Source organism: Gekko japonicus, unplaced genomic scaffold, assembly GCF_001447785.1.
Source record: "Gekko japonicus isolate JY-2015 unplaced genomic scaffold, Gekko_japonicus_V1.1 scaffold288, whole genome shotgun sequence".
Lineage (NCBI taxonomy): Eukaryota > Metazoa > Chordata > Lepidosauria > Squamata > Gekkonidae > Gekko > Gekko japonicus.
This window is the reverse complement of record NW_015173682.1, coordinates 137,072-153,407: the sequence shown is the minus strand read 5'-3', so window position 1 is coordinate 153,407 and position 16,336 is coordinate 137,072. Positions and strand designations below refer to the sequence as shown.

The window sequence follows — 16,336 nt, the reverse complement described above, 5'->3', positions numbered from 1 at the left end:
CTGAACCCATTCCAAGAGCGTTTCCTGCGCATGCGCAGGGGACACTCTTTTACTTTTTCTGGGATTTCAGTATCCCCCCTATAGTTTTCTACAGTTTTTCAATTTTTCTGTACATCTGGTGATTGCCCCAGATGTGAAGGAAAATCTCCCTGCCCCCCAGGTGCACCCGATGTGCGGATTTAGATATCCGCACACAGGGGGCGCCTTTGCTATTAGATATATAGGTAATATAGTTAGATAGGATGCTGATCACATTAAGTATTAGGAATTTGTTCATTGTGATGTAGTGCTTGTTGACAATAACATACAGTAAGCATTTTCTTTGCAAATCTTGTTGACTGCCTGATTTGTGGGTCAGACCTCTCACGACCAATGTTCCCTCTAAGCTGTGGAGTCTTGTGAGCAAAAATTCGACTTTGTGAGCTACTGGCATTTAACGTTGTGAGCGAGCGATTTGGCTCCTGCATAAATCAGTTTGCTCTGGAGCCGTCCTTCCTGAGCGAAGAGAAAAATGTGTGAGCTGGAGGCTAAAAAATTGTGAGCTAGCTCACACTAACTCAGCTTAGAGGGAACACTGCTCACGACTTTTTTCTTTACATTTGTTCCTTGAAAATTATCACACAGTTCTATCTAGCCTCAAACTGAACAGGCTCAGAAGAAACTATTAGCATCTATTTCTTAAAAATGAGTTTGGGATGCTTCTGGAAGCCCTCCAGGCAAGTCTTCTGTTGCCCAACCCAAGAGTAAAGGTTGGGGCTGAGCTCTCATGGACCATCTTTCTCCGTTGTCTCAGAAAGAAGCTCAAAAGATTGTTAGAGCTTTCCAAAAGTAATCTACAGAACTGGCTCATCCATGAGGCAAGGAGAGGTGGTTTTCTCAGTCAGTAGATTTTGGAGAGTAGCAACTGCTGCTCCTACACTTGCCCCTACCACCTATCCACTAGCTGGAGGTGCTCATATTCCTCATCTCTCTCCCTTCCCCAAGCCTTCCTTAAACCAGCACAGCAAGCCACACACACACAACAGGACATCCCAAGCTCTAAGGAGATTCCTTCCACTTAAGGGAGTTCAAGCATAATTTCGGTTGCCCTGGCACAGTTTCCAGGGCAACCCAAATGATGGCTGAACATACGCAAATGGAACAAATCTTATAAATGTTCAGGAAAGCTCTATAGAGTATGCATGACGGGGAATGAGGATCATAAGTGTGTCAGTCACCCTGGGTGGGGGCAGCCTCAGGTGATAAAATGCCTTAGACTTCCACTTGTTATCTGTGAAAACTTAGAATAAATTAACCCATTACAAGGTGAGCTAGGGGAAGAATCCACACCACTGCATATTACAGGGATAGCCACAATTGTACCTTTCCTTAAAATTTACTATTGCCTGGTTACTACACAAAAATATCATCACCAGCAGGCAGAAAAATGGCAATGAAAAATGGCAAGAAAAATGGGGGGGTGCTAGCAGCATCCCAACACACTGACATCACTCCCCTTCTACCTGGAAGTGATGTCAGTATGTCAGTACATCTCCAGTGATGCCAGGGATGCTCTAGTATTTGAGCACAACTCTAAGGTAAAACCACAGAGTTTTGCTCAAATACTAGAGCATCCCTGGCGTCATGCTGAAGTCACTTCTAATGCACACTGGAAGTGATGCCACTGAGCTGGCAGAACTGATGTCACCAACAATATCACTGCATCACCAGCCTGGGCCTTCCCCACTACCATTATGTCCCCCTCACACCTCATCAGTTGCTGGGGGGGGGACCTGGTAACCCTATGCCACACGTTACTTTACACACTATAGCCCTAAGGTTAAAATTGTGACCCAACTGTGAGTCATAGCTCTGACAGACAGAGGGAGAAGAGGACTACATTTTCCTTCATCTCACCTCAGCTGTGGTATTGGCTCTTCTAAAAGAGAAAGCTACCACTACCATGATGAAAGATGCAAAGTCAAGCCCAGTGATACTGGTTTCACTTAGAAAGACTCAGCTCTCCACCCCCTTATCAGACATTCTCTCCACCCCCTTATCAGACATTCAGCTCTTTCATCCCTCATTCAGCCTTTAATTGCAGCTCCCTTCCAGCTTTCCCATCTGACTGTTTTCCAATGAATTTTCCAATCCTCAGTGTCTCTTAGTGATGCCGCAAATTTCTCAGCAAACAAACTGACCTTGTTCAACACTCATGATCAGAATAGTCCATCTAGTTCAGCATCCTGTCTCACACAGTGGCCAACCAGTTGCTCTGGACAGCCAACAATAGGGCATAGAGACTGAGGCCTTTCCCTAAAGTTGCTTCCTGGTTCTGGGATTCAGAGGATTAGTGCCTCTGAATGTGGAAGTTCTCCCCAGTCACCATGGCTAGTAGCCATTGACACACTTATCTTCCATGAATCTATCTAATCCCCTTTTCAAGCTGTTTATTCCTGTGGCCATCACTACATCCTCTCAGAGAAAATTCCACATTTCAGTCAGTCTCTGTGAAAGGTAATATTTCTTTTTTCCATTGTGCCCATCAGTTTCATTGGATGCCCTCAAGTCCTAGTATTTTGGGAGAGGGAGAAAAAGTTCTCTTTGTCAACTCTCTCCATCCCATGCATAATTTTATTAACCTCTGTCATGTCCGCCCTTAGTCGTCTCTTTTCTAAATTGAAAAGTCCCACATTCTTCAGCCTTTCCTCATAGGGAAGGTGCTCCAACCACCTAATCATCTTGGTTGCCCTCCAGTAATTCAAGAACAAATTGAAATTGTTTTCTAACAGACATAGTTATTGTTTAAATATGTTTTTGCTTTGTTTTGTTTATTGTTGTTGTATAACTAATTTAAATTTTTGAAAATGATATTGTGCTAACAGTCTCCTAAGAAATAATCCCACTTCTCTATGATTTGTGTTCCTTCAACAATAGGAATAACAGCAAGCTTTCTGCAGAATGTCAGTAACGCTCAGAGTCATTGTATGGAAATTCCATAGAGACACCAAATTAATACATGGAGACAAAATTATCAGTTAGATAATTTTCTCTTCCTTCCACTGTGCTCAGTAGACCTTGTGTTGATGAATAGCAGATGACTGAAAGTAATACCCTGAATCTCAAGCAAGTCTCATTGAAATAAATGTTGTTTTTACTGTGGCAGTAGTTTTAGCAGCACACTCTAAAATGTTTTCAAATAAAGTGTCACTTAAGAAGATCACTTATTCTTGCATATTGTTACAACCTCAACCAAAACAATGCAATTAAAGATCTGCAGGCTGGAACATGCTGAAAAAGCTTTATAAATAATTATCTCATTTATCCTCCCAAGAGTCTTGTGATTATTCTTCCTATTCTTTGGAATGCCTGTTTGATTTTGAATGTGATACCAAGTTTAGCTCTCGGTTCAATGAACAGAGACACCCTTTACAACACACTGCACTGCTGAACAAAATTTCTTACATTTAAGCATGTTCATCTCCTTTAAGGAAACAAAGTAAATTATCTTGAATTTAAAAACTTTGGTTCAGCCATCTTGAACACAAGTACAGTTCACTTTGTTTTCACACAAAAATTGAATTTGTGAGCAGTTATGTTAGAGTTTATTCTCAGTTTCTTTAATAATTTTATAAAATGAATTATTTAATCCTGTTCATTGAGGAAAAAAGTCCCAATCAATTCAACTGGGGTTATTCCCACATGGGATTGCAAACTGTACATGGGATTGCAAACTGTAAATCGACCAATTTGGAAGCCTCACTGATTATCAAAGGGGAATACCAAGTAAAACATAATGGACTAGGGTTTAGGAATTTTTTTAAAAAATAGGTTGCAAGTGGCAATTCTCATCATTTATTATTCTACGGTAATAGCACAACTGTGATGAATGAAGCTTTCTAAAATGAAACTGATCTGTATAAAATATATTCTCTAAGCAATTATACAGCTTCACCTTGAAATCTACCATTTCTGATCTACAGTTAGATTTGAAACCTAAAGAAAATGCAACACATTTTTATATCTATATATGTATTCAAAAATCAAATATAGACCAAATATTTCATAATCCATATTTGTATTTTTAAGTAATTTTATTTAGGGGTCTGGCCTGCCAGAAACATTTAGGAAAAATCCAGTATTTCAGTAACAATAGAATACAGTATAATGCTTAGCTAAATTGTAAATAGAATCCCCAGCTGTGCTTATTATCTAAAACTTGAACCAAATAGGAAGCTCTTATAATATATCAAACATGTATATCTTGTACTTTGGGGCATTTTGAAATAGAGTTTCACATTTTTATTCTTTATCATCATTATTATTACTAAGCAGATGTGGGGAAATGAACATCCTTTGGCTCCTTATTTATTTTCTACACAGAACTTGGCCAACTGTTGCTGAGCCCCACCATCTTCCCCCATGCTGTACAGCAGCTAGGGCTCATATGGATGCCGCTCACCACCAGGGGAGCGCCCTTCCCACACCCCTCTGCTTGCACAGAATTTCATATTTGGAAAGAACAGATTTGATGCACAATTTGTCAAACTATTCTGACTTATCTGAGAGATCACAATGTGAAATTTTAGGAACACAGAATTTCAGGCATTTCAAGTGTCAATATAAAGTCTCTAGTTTGTCTATTCTATAAGATTTACATAACTAAATTAGTTACAATATTTTGTAATTATGTGCAGTGTGACCAAAGATGAACATTTCAAATCTCATTTATTTCAATGGGAGCATTAAGGTTATCATCTATTAACTCTAGCACTAATCACCTGTTCAGGGGGAAGCAATCCCTAGATTCAGTTTTCATCTCAAGCGAAACATGTGATCAGCACTGTCAGAGTGGACAATACTGATTGTGTATTCTGAACTATGCCTAGGTATACTAAAGTATCCTATACATATCACTAGGTACTGAACATAAGGCTCCCCCATCCCCATGATTCTGTGCAACTAACTGGAAATCCATAATGGTGATTCACACATAGGTACATGTTTCCATGGATGGATGGAAAACCTTGCAGAAGAAAGAAACTGAGGGAGAAAGATCTATTTTCAGAAATTAGATTAAAGTACCTTTGATTTTTTAGAACTCATATTTATGGTAACTTTATGGCACAATTTTACCACATATTGGGGAAAAAATTATGCGTCTCAACATTCTGAAGTATGGAAAAGTTGAAAACTTGAGTTACATGTAACTGTGGGAATAGCAATTGCACTGCATCAGGCCATTTGCACTAAAGTAAATCAAATTAGAACCATAACTATCCATATAACTTAATGGTTCATTTTTGACAGTGTAGCTAAGTCATAATCTTAATGTATGATACAGTAAATACTTGGCACAGATTTTTAATGTTATCCTAAATTATCCAAACCTGATATAACGCGATAGTATGTCCATATCTCTGAAGAGGTCCTTTCAATACAGGTACTACATTCCATATGCTGCTTTCCAGGTTATAACTACAATGTTAAAAAAAAAGATGTTAGTGAGGAAAAATCATAACAAAATACAAGGTGCTGCAAGTTATTTAAGTTTTGTGTTCATTTCTATACTGAAATTAATTTATTTCGTGATTTTGCCAGTCCCTTTCTGACAAAAGGTTCTGGATTTGCATGTTCATTAAAAATATATAATTTAAACTCCAATTTAAAGCTCTATGTTAGTTGGCAAGTTATTAATAATGCTAATTATTATGAAGATTATGATTGCTTGGTCCTGTTCCATATGCTATACCCAGATTTTGCTCAAAGATTTTGTAGCATGGCTTATTCCTGGTTGAATAGCACTGCTCATCTTATGCTCTGCCTTTAGTATAGCTTGGACTGATACCACATTTATGAATTAAATAAACATCTATTCAGTGTTTAGATTATCATTATTTCCTATGTTACTGTTGACTCCTAACTTAGACATGACCTTAATCAAGTTGGAAAGACCACAAGACATTCACAAATTTGCAAACAGTGGAATATTTTTTGCTGTTGAAATACCATTTTGCATTGGAAAAATAACCATGACAACTTTAATCCATGGCATTTTTTGTATAAAATCTTTTTCTTTTCCATGACTGGGATCCAAAACAATTTGAACATACATATGGAAATTATGCATATGGGAATGACTGTTTATGCTTCAGAGGAACCCTCAGTTTTCAAGAGTGGGATCTCTGTAGAGATGAGGAGATGCAGGGGGACAGGGATTCTCAAACAGAATAGTTCGAATGCTGACCCTTGCATCATGGCCCACATACATAAGTCTCATCCTTGTTACATGATCTTTCAGTACAAACTATAAATATGAGTATATATTATATGGCAAACATTTCCAAAAGTGTGCCCATGATGTCAGTCTTACTTTTATTTTACATACAAATGTATTTTATCATCCAAAAAAATCGTTTGCTTCATCATTAAAATGGCACAAGAATTACTTTACAGCTTACATTCCTCCTTTCATTACTAGTAACAAATGTGAAATGCCTTCAACACAACCACCAAGTATTCCCTTCCCACTATGTAATTTTCTGTGGTGCTGTTGATGAACTCTGGGTTGTGGGTCAACTGCAAAGAGACTATGCTGTATTGTTTATAGACAAATCTCTCCAAGGTATGATTGCAAAATATTGAGGTCCTAAAAAAACTGGCATCTAACAAATTTACAGTGCAGTTCTATGCACAGTTACCCTGCCATAATCCTATTGACTTGAACGGGCTATATTCCTATTGACTTGAATGGACTGGAGTAACTCTATAGAAGATTGTACTGCTGGTTTACACTACAATGCAGAAAACGTCTTCATACAATTAAGTTTCAAATAATGAACCAAGTTTGCCAGGTAAAAGAGCCATTTTAAGAATGGTTCCTTAAAGTTTTCACTGGGTAGACATAGTATGACAGAGGCATGCTGCTTAACAGGTAAATAAATGCCATACAGAAATAGTAATACAAAGGACAAATAAAATTGCTTACTTTAATACCATTTGGAATGTACTGTAATTAAATGCATATCCACCAATCACCCACATAAACTTTCCATGTAGAACTGCCTTATGGGAAGCTCGACCTACAGATGGGCTAAAAGGTTTTACATTGGGTAATATCCAATATGACTCCGTGGAAGGAACATTCAATGAACAATCAGGACCTGTTTAAAAAAAAATTACACTTGAATATCATTGTATAATTTGCTAAGAATTTAAAAGTCACTTGTAGGTTACATCAAAAATCAATGTACGATTTAGATATAACTCAAAAGAAGCTGAAAAATAACCAAATATAGCAATTACTACAATAGAGTGTTGAATGGGGAAATATACCTAAAAGTCTGCCACTGCAAAAAGTTATATGATGTTTAACAAAGCATTATAATTACCCAAAACATCATATTTTTATGAACACAAACATATGAAGCGTAAAAGTTATTTTTGTTGTTGTTTACTGTTGTTTGTTTTCTGTAAAATTTAAAAATTGAGTATAATGTCTTGGCAGGCAAAAGAGGACACATTTGCTTTCCCCCAAAAAAAACATATGACTTCTCAAAGTTGAATTCCCCACCCCTTTTGACATTTCACTATTGTCCTAAAAGGAAAGCTAAACAACATTTTTTATAAAACATGGCTAGAAGTTAAAGTTAAAGGAAAGCTAAACAACATTTTTTTATATAAAATATGGCTAGAAGTTAAAGTTCACTACCTTGGATCTCAAACAATTCTTGGAAACTGAGCTTTTCGCAACCTCCAATCTGCAGTTCCCTGCTTCCCCAAAAAGGTACTCCTGAGCAAATGACCCTGTGAAATGGTGTTTATGAACTCACCCCCATTAGTGGGGAGTTTGCTCAGCAGAACTTCTTCTGTCAATGAAGGGAGATTTCTCAGGATTCCTGTTTCTTACTGTAGGCCTCCCTAAGCCTTTGAAGGTCCCCTAACTCTTTGGCTTTTCACTGGTCACAAGTCACTGTGTGGGAAAGGGAAATTTCTTGTACCCATATCAACTTGGACTCTATATTAGTAGTGATAGCGTTAGATGGTGCCAATTTGCCTAGTTGTGTGGTATTATTTTCAGTTCAGTCAATCTAAGGGTGTAAACAAGACTCTTGCATGTCTAAAACCTGCCTCTTGCTCTTATGATCCAGACAACTTCAAGGATTCCTGGATGAGCCAGCTGCAGCCTTTCCTCAGTAAGAAAGATTTTGCTGCTGTCATATATGCACTGATAATGTTTAGACTACTGTGATGAGCTCTATGTGGGGCTGCCCTTGAAGAGTGTCATGAAATTGCAGTTGGTACAAAAAGCTGCTATGAGAGCGCCATCTGGAGTCTGCTGTAGGAACCATATCACTCTAGCCTTGTTTCATTTACGTTGGCTTGCACTCTGCATCCAGGCCCAATTTAGCATGCCAGTATTGACCTTTAAAGCACTATACAGCCTGGAGCCTGCAAACTTAAGGACTGCTTACTTCCATAAATCATCTTCAGAGGCCATGCTCTGGGTACCCCGTCACCTGAGGCTAGACAGCTGGTAACCTGAGAGCCTTCTTGATCATGGCACCAGAATTGTGGGTAAAGACATTGTCTGTTTCATCTGGCAAACCCTTAATGATTTTCCTTCCTATTTTTAATGTCTTTTTAAATATAAAATACACATAAAATATGTATTTAAGTTTATTTAAAACACACACAGAGAGAAGTGGGAACCTACAAGGACTTGCGGGGGGCATTGCATTTCCCCCTTTCCCACTATTTCTTTTTTCCCCTTCCCTGAAAACCCCCATACTCTCTTCCCTTTTCCTGCTTCTTTCTCCCTTTCCCACCCACCAGCCAACCTACTTTATCTGCCCCTTTCTGCCCAGCTGTGTGGTATCTGCCCAGCTTTCCCTTTCACCCTCAATAGCCTCTACCTATGACCCAGTTGCGTGGTGCTGGCCACTGGGGCAGGCCCACTTGCATGATAGGGAACCCTCAAGAACTTGTGTAGTAGCATCTCATTTTCCCCTGTATACCCCACACTATTTTTTTCCCTTCCTCCTGATAACACCCGTATCCTCTACCCTTTCCCTGCATCATTCTCTCCTTCTCAGCCATTCACCAACCTGTCTTTTATCTGCCTCCCATCTTCAGCTTTATTACTTTACTTCATTTATACCCCACCTTTCTCCACAGTGGGGACCAAAGCAACTTAAATTATTCACCTCTCCTCTTTTTATCCACACAACAATCCTATGAGGTAGGTTAGGCTGCAGGTATATAACTGGTCCATAATCACTCAGAGAGCTTCCATAGCAAGATGGGGGCTTGAACGTGGGTCTCCCAGACCCTACTCTGATGCTGTAACTGCTACACCACATTGGCTTTCAAAGGCAGCTGCTGCTGAACAGTAGCAGTCAGGCCTAGTTGTGTCATGCAAGGTGAGTGATATCAAGTCACCCAGAGGTTGCTTCCAGGCAGGACCTGGAGATCTCGCACAATTACACCTGAACTCCAGATAACACAGCTCTGTCCCCCTGGAGAAAATGGCTGCTTTGGAGATTGGATTCTATAATATAATATCTGGCTGAGGTCTTTCCCCTTCCCAAACTGTGCCCTGCTCAGACTCTACCACAAAATCTCTCAGACTTTCCCAATCTGGACCTGTCAACTATAGGCCTGGCCCAAATGAGTTCTCCCTCAAAGTCCAAAATAGGCCCTCTCCCTGCCTTTTACTGACAGAACCAAGCCTAGAATATTGTGCTTGCCTAGCAACAGCCACTGAGGGAATTTGGTGTTTAAAGCTACAGCTACTCTTTTATCATTTTATTAGTGTATTTTTAGTGTATTTTTAAATTTAGATTTGAGATTTTTCTGCAAACCTACAGTATTTTTCAGGTTTGTAGAAAAACTGCCTTGCCCATTCAGCGCTCCAGTCACTGGATTTAAGTATACTCAGATTTAGCCAACCTGGCTATTAGTATGTACAAGGGGAGACCCGCAAGAAACTTGCAGGGAGAGGGCATTTCCCCCACCTTTGCTTCCCTCTCCCCCCTCCTGTTTTTCCCTCCTGTCTTTCTGCACCCACCCCTTATCTATCAATCTTCCCTCACCTCCCTCTCTCACCCCTTCTATGTTAGCTTTCCTCCCCCTCTCACCCCCTTTCTCCACTCACCACTTGTATGTATTTCCCCCAGCCCTTCTCAGTCTGCCCCCCCTCACTCACTCACACACACACACGCTCCCCCTCTTCGGCCTCCTTTTCTGCAGCTTCCTCGTTTTTTGGCAGTGGGGAGGCCGCTCGCCTGGGAGGGATCTGGCGTTGTCGTCTTCTACCTCGCAGCTCCAGGGCTGCCTTGCTGGCGGTGGGGAGGCCAGCTGCCTGGGAAGGACCCAGCAATGTCAATGTTGGCGTTCCCTGCCCCGTTACTCCAAGGCTGTCTTGTTGGCTGCGGGGAGGCCGGCCACTGAGTGACGCTCCAAGTCCAGAGCAAGGAACCATGAGTCTGGACTGCGCAAGTGCAGACAACTCAGTTTTTTTATTTTGGGGGGTTTAACCCCCCCCCTGTATTTTTTTTAACTTTTTGCATTTTTCTGCAACCCTGGAGAGTACTCCAAGTGTGCAGAAAAACCTCTTTAGCCTCCAGGTGCCCTTGTTCTGCAAAAATAAGTATCCACACGCAGAGGGACCCTTGGCTATTAGATATATAGATGCCTGTGTGTGTGTTTAAAAACTGGCTTTCAGTCTCTTTATTGCTTGCTATCTTAAGGGCCATAACTGGGTAGAAAAGTAGCATACAAATGTTTTAAACAAATAAAATGCTTAAAAAGAAAAGGCATGGAACATCTGACACCACAGACACTTCGCACTTGCTTAAAATCCACAGGATCTAATCCAATATCAATAGGGATGCTCAGATTCTATTTCATCATGCTTCTAGTCAACCCTATCTGAATGGTCCTGGAAAAGTATCACTGGGTTGCTAGATCTGCTTCCTGTGACACTCTACAATTGTACTAGTTGCTTTGGTGTGAGCTTCTATAAAACAAAATCTACAGAAATTTCTAAAACATACTCAAGCTCTATGCATCGAAGTATCTCCAGACAATGTTGTTCCAACATTTGGATAAACCATCAAGATCATCTGTTTATATATCCTTGTTATCTAGACTTGCATAATGGTAGCAAACTGAAAAGAATGCTCTCCAATGACTTTAGAGATCATGAATGATAAAACACCACCATGAAGCCTCTTAGGTCTTTTGAGCCAAGGTTAGAATGTTACAAGTCAATAGTATTCTAATTGTACTTATAAGATAGCAAAAAGCGCAAATGCTAGAGCTCCAGCGTAATTCGCTCCTGATAATCCACCTCAGTTTAAAAATGGACCATTCTGAATTAGACTAAAATTTCCAAAACAGTCATCAAGGGCTGCTCACAGAACACATTGTGATAGCTTAACATGGAAGTTACAAAGACATTAATAACAGTTCTCCCAACATTAATTCTACAAGGAAAGTCTCAGCATTTACTCTATATACTAGCAACAGTACTATTAGGGGCTGACTTTCAAACACAAAGTAGTATACTAAGATTTCAATAGTAGAAAGCCACACCAGCTACAGAAAAATAATTCACAGAAATGTAAGATTAACTTCAAGCATGTTTAACAAAGACCAACACTTGTAAAAACAGAATGAACTTTTAATAAATTAGAGACGCCATGGTAATCTTCCAGATTTGAATTCATATATGGGTATTGTAGCTCGGCTGCTGTAGACAAGTAACCCCAACCCCCATTAATTTTAGTTCTATTTAGTTCTAGCAGACGAAACTTCAATCTGGGGGGAAATTATTGGTGAGTGGATATACAAACTCCTAAAAATACTACTTTAAAAAAAAAGAGTTGTCTTTGAATGATTATCTTGGGCCGCGTTCAGACTGGCAGTTGGGTCTGGCAGGCAAACGTTTGAGAAGCGTTTCAGTAGCAGATTAAAGGGGCGGGTTCACACAGCCACGTTTCAGGCGTTCCCCAGCTGTACTCAAGCCGTCTTGTGCCGCTTCCCTCCCGAGTTTAAAAGATACCATGTTAAAGTGGTAGCAAACTGTGTATACAGTGCGTTGATTCCGGTTGTGAATGCAAGCGCTGCTAAGGCGGGAACAACCCTCAGTTAATAATAGGTGCCAGCTGGTTCCGCGGCAAGTGCATGTGCACATATGCATGCGACTGGAATGCTCCAGCGTGCCGAGTGGAAGTGTGGAGTCGATCCTGCCCTATTTGCTGATGTGCCCATGCACATAGGCACACGCAGCCGAGTACAGAAACCACGCTAACAGCCCGCCAGGGGCGGGCGACAGTGTGAACGCTCCCTTGTGCTTCCTCCACAGTATCCTCCTGCTTCATTCACTGCAGTGTGAACGGGAATACCTGGAACAAGCCGTTCCAGGTCTATTCCATTTTTTCTTTGCCACGACTCCCTAGCACTTCAAATTGCCAGTCTGAACTCGGCCTTGCATAAGAACAGAAATTTGTTCCCAGAGATTGCAAACACTAGCCAGTTTCTCTCTTACCCCTGCACAGTTTCCTAAAGTCCTTTCACTGCAAAGTCCTTTCATGGTAGAGGTGAAACTGACAAGAGATCTCAAATCCCTTGTCAACTTCCCCTGCACAGTGAAGGTGCTTCCACTAACTAAAGTTTGTCAGTTTTATCACTCCCTTTGAAGAGCAATGTAGATTGAAAAAGAACAGCATGCAAGCCTTCAAGCGGAAGTGAGCTGTTCTTTTTCAATCTACATTGCTCTTCAAATTGTGTGCAAAAGCTTTCCCCCCACCAAATCTGCAAGGCCCAGGAAATTCCTTCAATGCAGATGCAAGTGGATTTCATAACATAGAACTGTGATTATACTATACTTAGATTCCAAACATACTTACAAACACACATGACAAAATTATCCTAAAATTACTATGGAATGGATCTGCCTTTAACATAAGTCAGTGCACCAAATAGACAATAACATATCTATTCCTCTTCTGAGCATTTCTTTTAAGAAGTATGAAGTATGTCTGGTAATTGGATAGGGCTGCCAATTCCAGGTTGGGAAATTCCTTGAAATTATGGGGGTGGAGCCTGGGGAGGGCAAGGTTTGGGGAAGGACCTCAGAGGAATATAATACCACAGAGTCCACCCTCCAAAGCAGCCACTTATTCCAGGACAACTGATCTCTGTCATCTGGAGAGCAGGAGTAATTTTGCGAGACTTACAGGCCTCACCTGAAGGCTGGCAACCCTATATCTGAAAGGTAACAAATCACCATCTTATGCCAGTTTGGTGTGAGAGCAAGTTTGGTGTAGTGATTAAGTGCGCGGACTCTAATCTGGGAGATCCGGGTTTGATTCCCCACTGCTGCAGCTGCTGGATGACCTTGGGCAAGTCATAGTTCTGTCAGAGCTGTTATCGAAAGAGCAGTTCTCGAAAGAGCTCTCTCAGCCCCACCTACCTCACAGGGTGTCTGTTGTGGGGAGGGGAAGGGAAAGGAGTTTGTAAGCCACTCTGAGACTCCGAGTGAAGGGCATGGTATAAATCTAACCTCTTCTTCTTTTTGTCTTCTCCATCTCTGCCCCTGCACCAGAGCAGACCTTGCCAGGAGTCAATTTGGACCAAGAGAGACTGTTTTGGAGTTTCTCTTTGTTTTGGGAAAAGATGCTGAAGGGCACCTACTGGGTGTCTCCCCATGCTTTTAGCAAGTATGGAGATAAAAGCTGAAGGGGAAAAGGACAAAGGACCTTGGCCTAGGGCACACAGCTGGGGCCCAGCCTTTGCACACAAGTGGAAGAACGTCTGACACTTCTGGAGAGGGAAAGTGACACCAGCTACTTACCTGGAAATCAGAAGCAGTATTGCTAGAACAACACCTGTTGGACAATACTATCATCAGCACATCATGACTGTATGCCTGGACTACTGTATGGCTTCTATGTGGATATTAGCATGTTGAATGTGCTGTGTGTGTGAGAGGGAGTTATTAGTGGTGCCAGGATCAAGCTATACCTGGAGCAGGATGTTTGATGAATGTACTATTTCAGTGCATATGAGAGAAGTTAGGTAAGAGGGTGGGATTTATCAAAGATGATCAGTATTTGGCAAGGATGCTCACTGCTTGTCTAACAGCTGTAGTATCCCAAGAGTTGACAAAGCAAGGGCCCCTATCACCCCCACCTCTACGCGGATACTGTGCAATATCAGATCTGTGAGACACAAAACTACATGCCTCTCCAGGACATTACAGAAAGTAAAAATTGACCTGGCTTGCACAACAGAGAGATGGTCACAAGAAAATGACATGGTATGTCTGTCCCATTGAACTCCCCCCCACACAGATAGCCAAGGAGGAGGGATAGCTATTACCTTTCATTAGTCCTTCAACTTATACAGACTCCCAGTGCAAACTATCACTGTATATTCTGTACACTATGTACTAAGGATTGATTAGGCATACTACTTATTTACTGGCTGATTAGATCCCAGGCAGGCACCCTGTTGGAGTTGTGGAGGTGCTCTCGGGCATAGATCTGTTCTCACCTAGACTGTTCCTTCTGGGGGAACCTCAACATTCATGCTAAGGACAGCTTGTCAGGACTGGCCCAAGATTTTAAAGCTTTTTGGAAAGCCTACAGCCTCTCTCAAATCATTCAGGGCCCAACACATAAAAGAGTCCACAAGCTGCGACTTAATTTTTCGCCTTTGAGGGAAGGCCTGGTTCCAGCCTCAACCAAGATCTGACTACTATCTACTCAAGGGAATGGTGGATGTGACTCTGATATCCTAATGAAAAGAGGGTATGGTTTAAAAAGTCCACCCATAGAACATATGGATCCTACTGGACTGCAGAAGACTCTGGGAGATATTAGGATTCCACATATGTGCTGTGTTGAGGCTGAATGTGAAGCACCCTTGCAGCTAAGAACAAGGTTGTCCTCATTGACCTCTCCAACTCTTGGGTAGAACCAGCACCCTGGTCACTTTATCACAAAGCTGGGTGACCTAAAAAGGGCCAAGGAAACATCTACAGTGATGCTTGCAGAGAACTCTTACTGTATCTGACAGATCACATACGAAGTTGTCACATACGAAGTGGTGGTGACAACAAAAAATATTATTGTTCCGCTACCATTCCAGCAGCTACTTCATGACCGTCCCAGTTGTTCAAGGTAGCTCAGCATCTGCTGACACCTAAATCCAAGCATTTATTGTCTCAAGAGCAAACAATTTGTTGTGATACTTCTGGGGGGGGGGGAATCCTGAAAAATATAGCAAATAAGCTCTGATCTGGATGCGGGTTGTAACATGGTGTGACAGAAAAGTGCAGTTCCACCTTTCCCAGAGGCAACCAATGGGAGTGAAAGAAATTTTGGGAGAGCCTGGCAGTTGAAGAGTGTTAGGCAGACGGAGAGAAGAGGGAGAGCAGTAAATCTGAAAAGGGGGGATTTTGAGTCTGTGAAGGAAGCAGCCAGAGTTAGAGCTGACTTCTGAAAACCAATACTATGTTACCAGAGACAGTTGGTGATCTGGGATCATAAGTTCAACAATGTATTGCTGTGTTTGAGTCATCACATGTTATTGAAGTTGTAAATAAAAATTAAGTCTTTTTATTTTCTGTTTAAACACTACTGACTGGATGTCTAGTGGTTCAAGGAAAATGTCACACACACCCCAACCTTGATGGCTGTGGCCAATGAATTTAATCAACTATCTAGTGGCAGCAAATAAGGACAAGAAGTATTAGGCTCCCTGATTCCAATAGCCCTGTGCAGTAGTTGAGTGAGGGATACATAACAAAGGGAACTGAGCTTTTCAATATCTCTGGGAAAGAGGAGAGAGGGAACCCAATGCGTGGAAAGGAGTCAGGGATATCTACCTACTAAAGGAAGATGAGAGGGGGGGTGAATTGTGACTGCCTGACCTACCTGAAACCTTGAACTTATGTGATAAGGTTTGTGGAGTGTGGTAAGGTCTCTGAGTGAGCAAAGAGAGTGCCACACACAGGTCACTCAAAAGAAATACCTAATATGTTTCCTGGTCTATTTATGGACTATTTTGATACAGCTTCTGTGATAGACGTTTGCAAGATCCTAGAATCTGTGAAGACTACCACCTGTGCCCTGGATCCTTACCATCCTGGCTGCCAATATCATGTAAGGACCGCATCAACAAACCCTCAGCATTTATTGTAACTCAGTCACTAACTCAGGGCACCTTGCCTTGACCACTCAAAGAGACAGCTGTTTATTCATCCACTACTTGAAAAAAAATCCCTACAGAAAAATGATGTGGCCAGTTATCACCCACTCCCTAATCTGCCCTTTCTAGGCAAAGT

General features: G+C 41.2%; 1 protein-coding gene across 1 annotated transcript in view; it reads right to left on the bottom strand.

Moving 5' to 3' along the window:
* LOC107120373 (attractin-like protein 1) overlaps nt 1-16,336 on the bottom strand; it is a 910,146-nt gene that overhangs the window by 778,204 nt on the left and 115,606 nt on the right. The window contains 2 exon segments of the mRNA XM_015423059.1: nt 5,370-5,457; nt 6,968-7,142. Coding sequence (XP_015278545.1) covers nt 5,370-5,457; nt 6,968-7,142 — 263 coding nt within the window.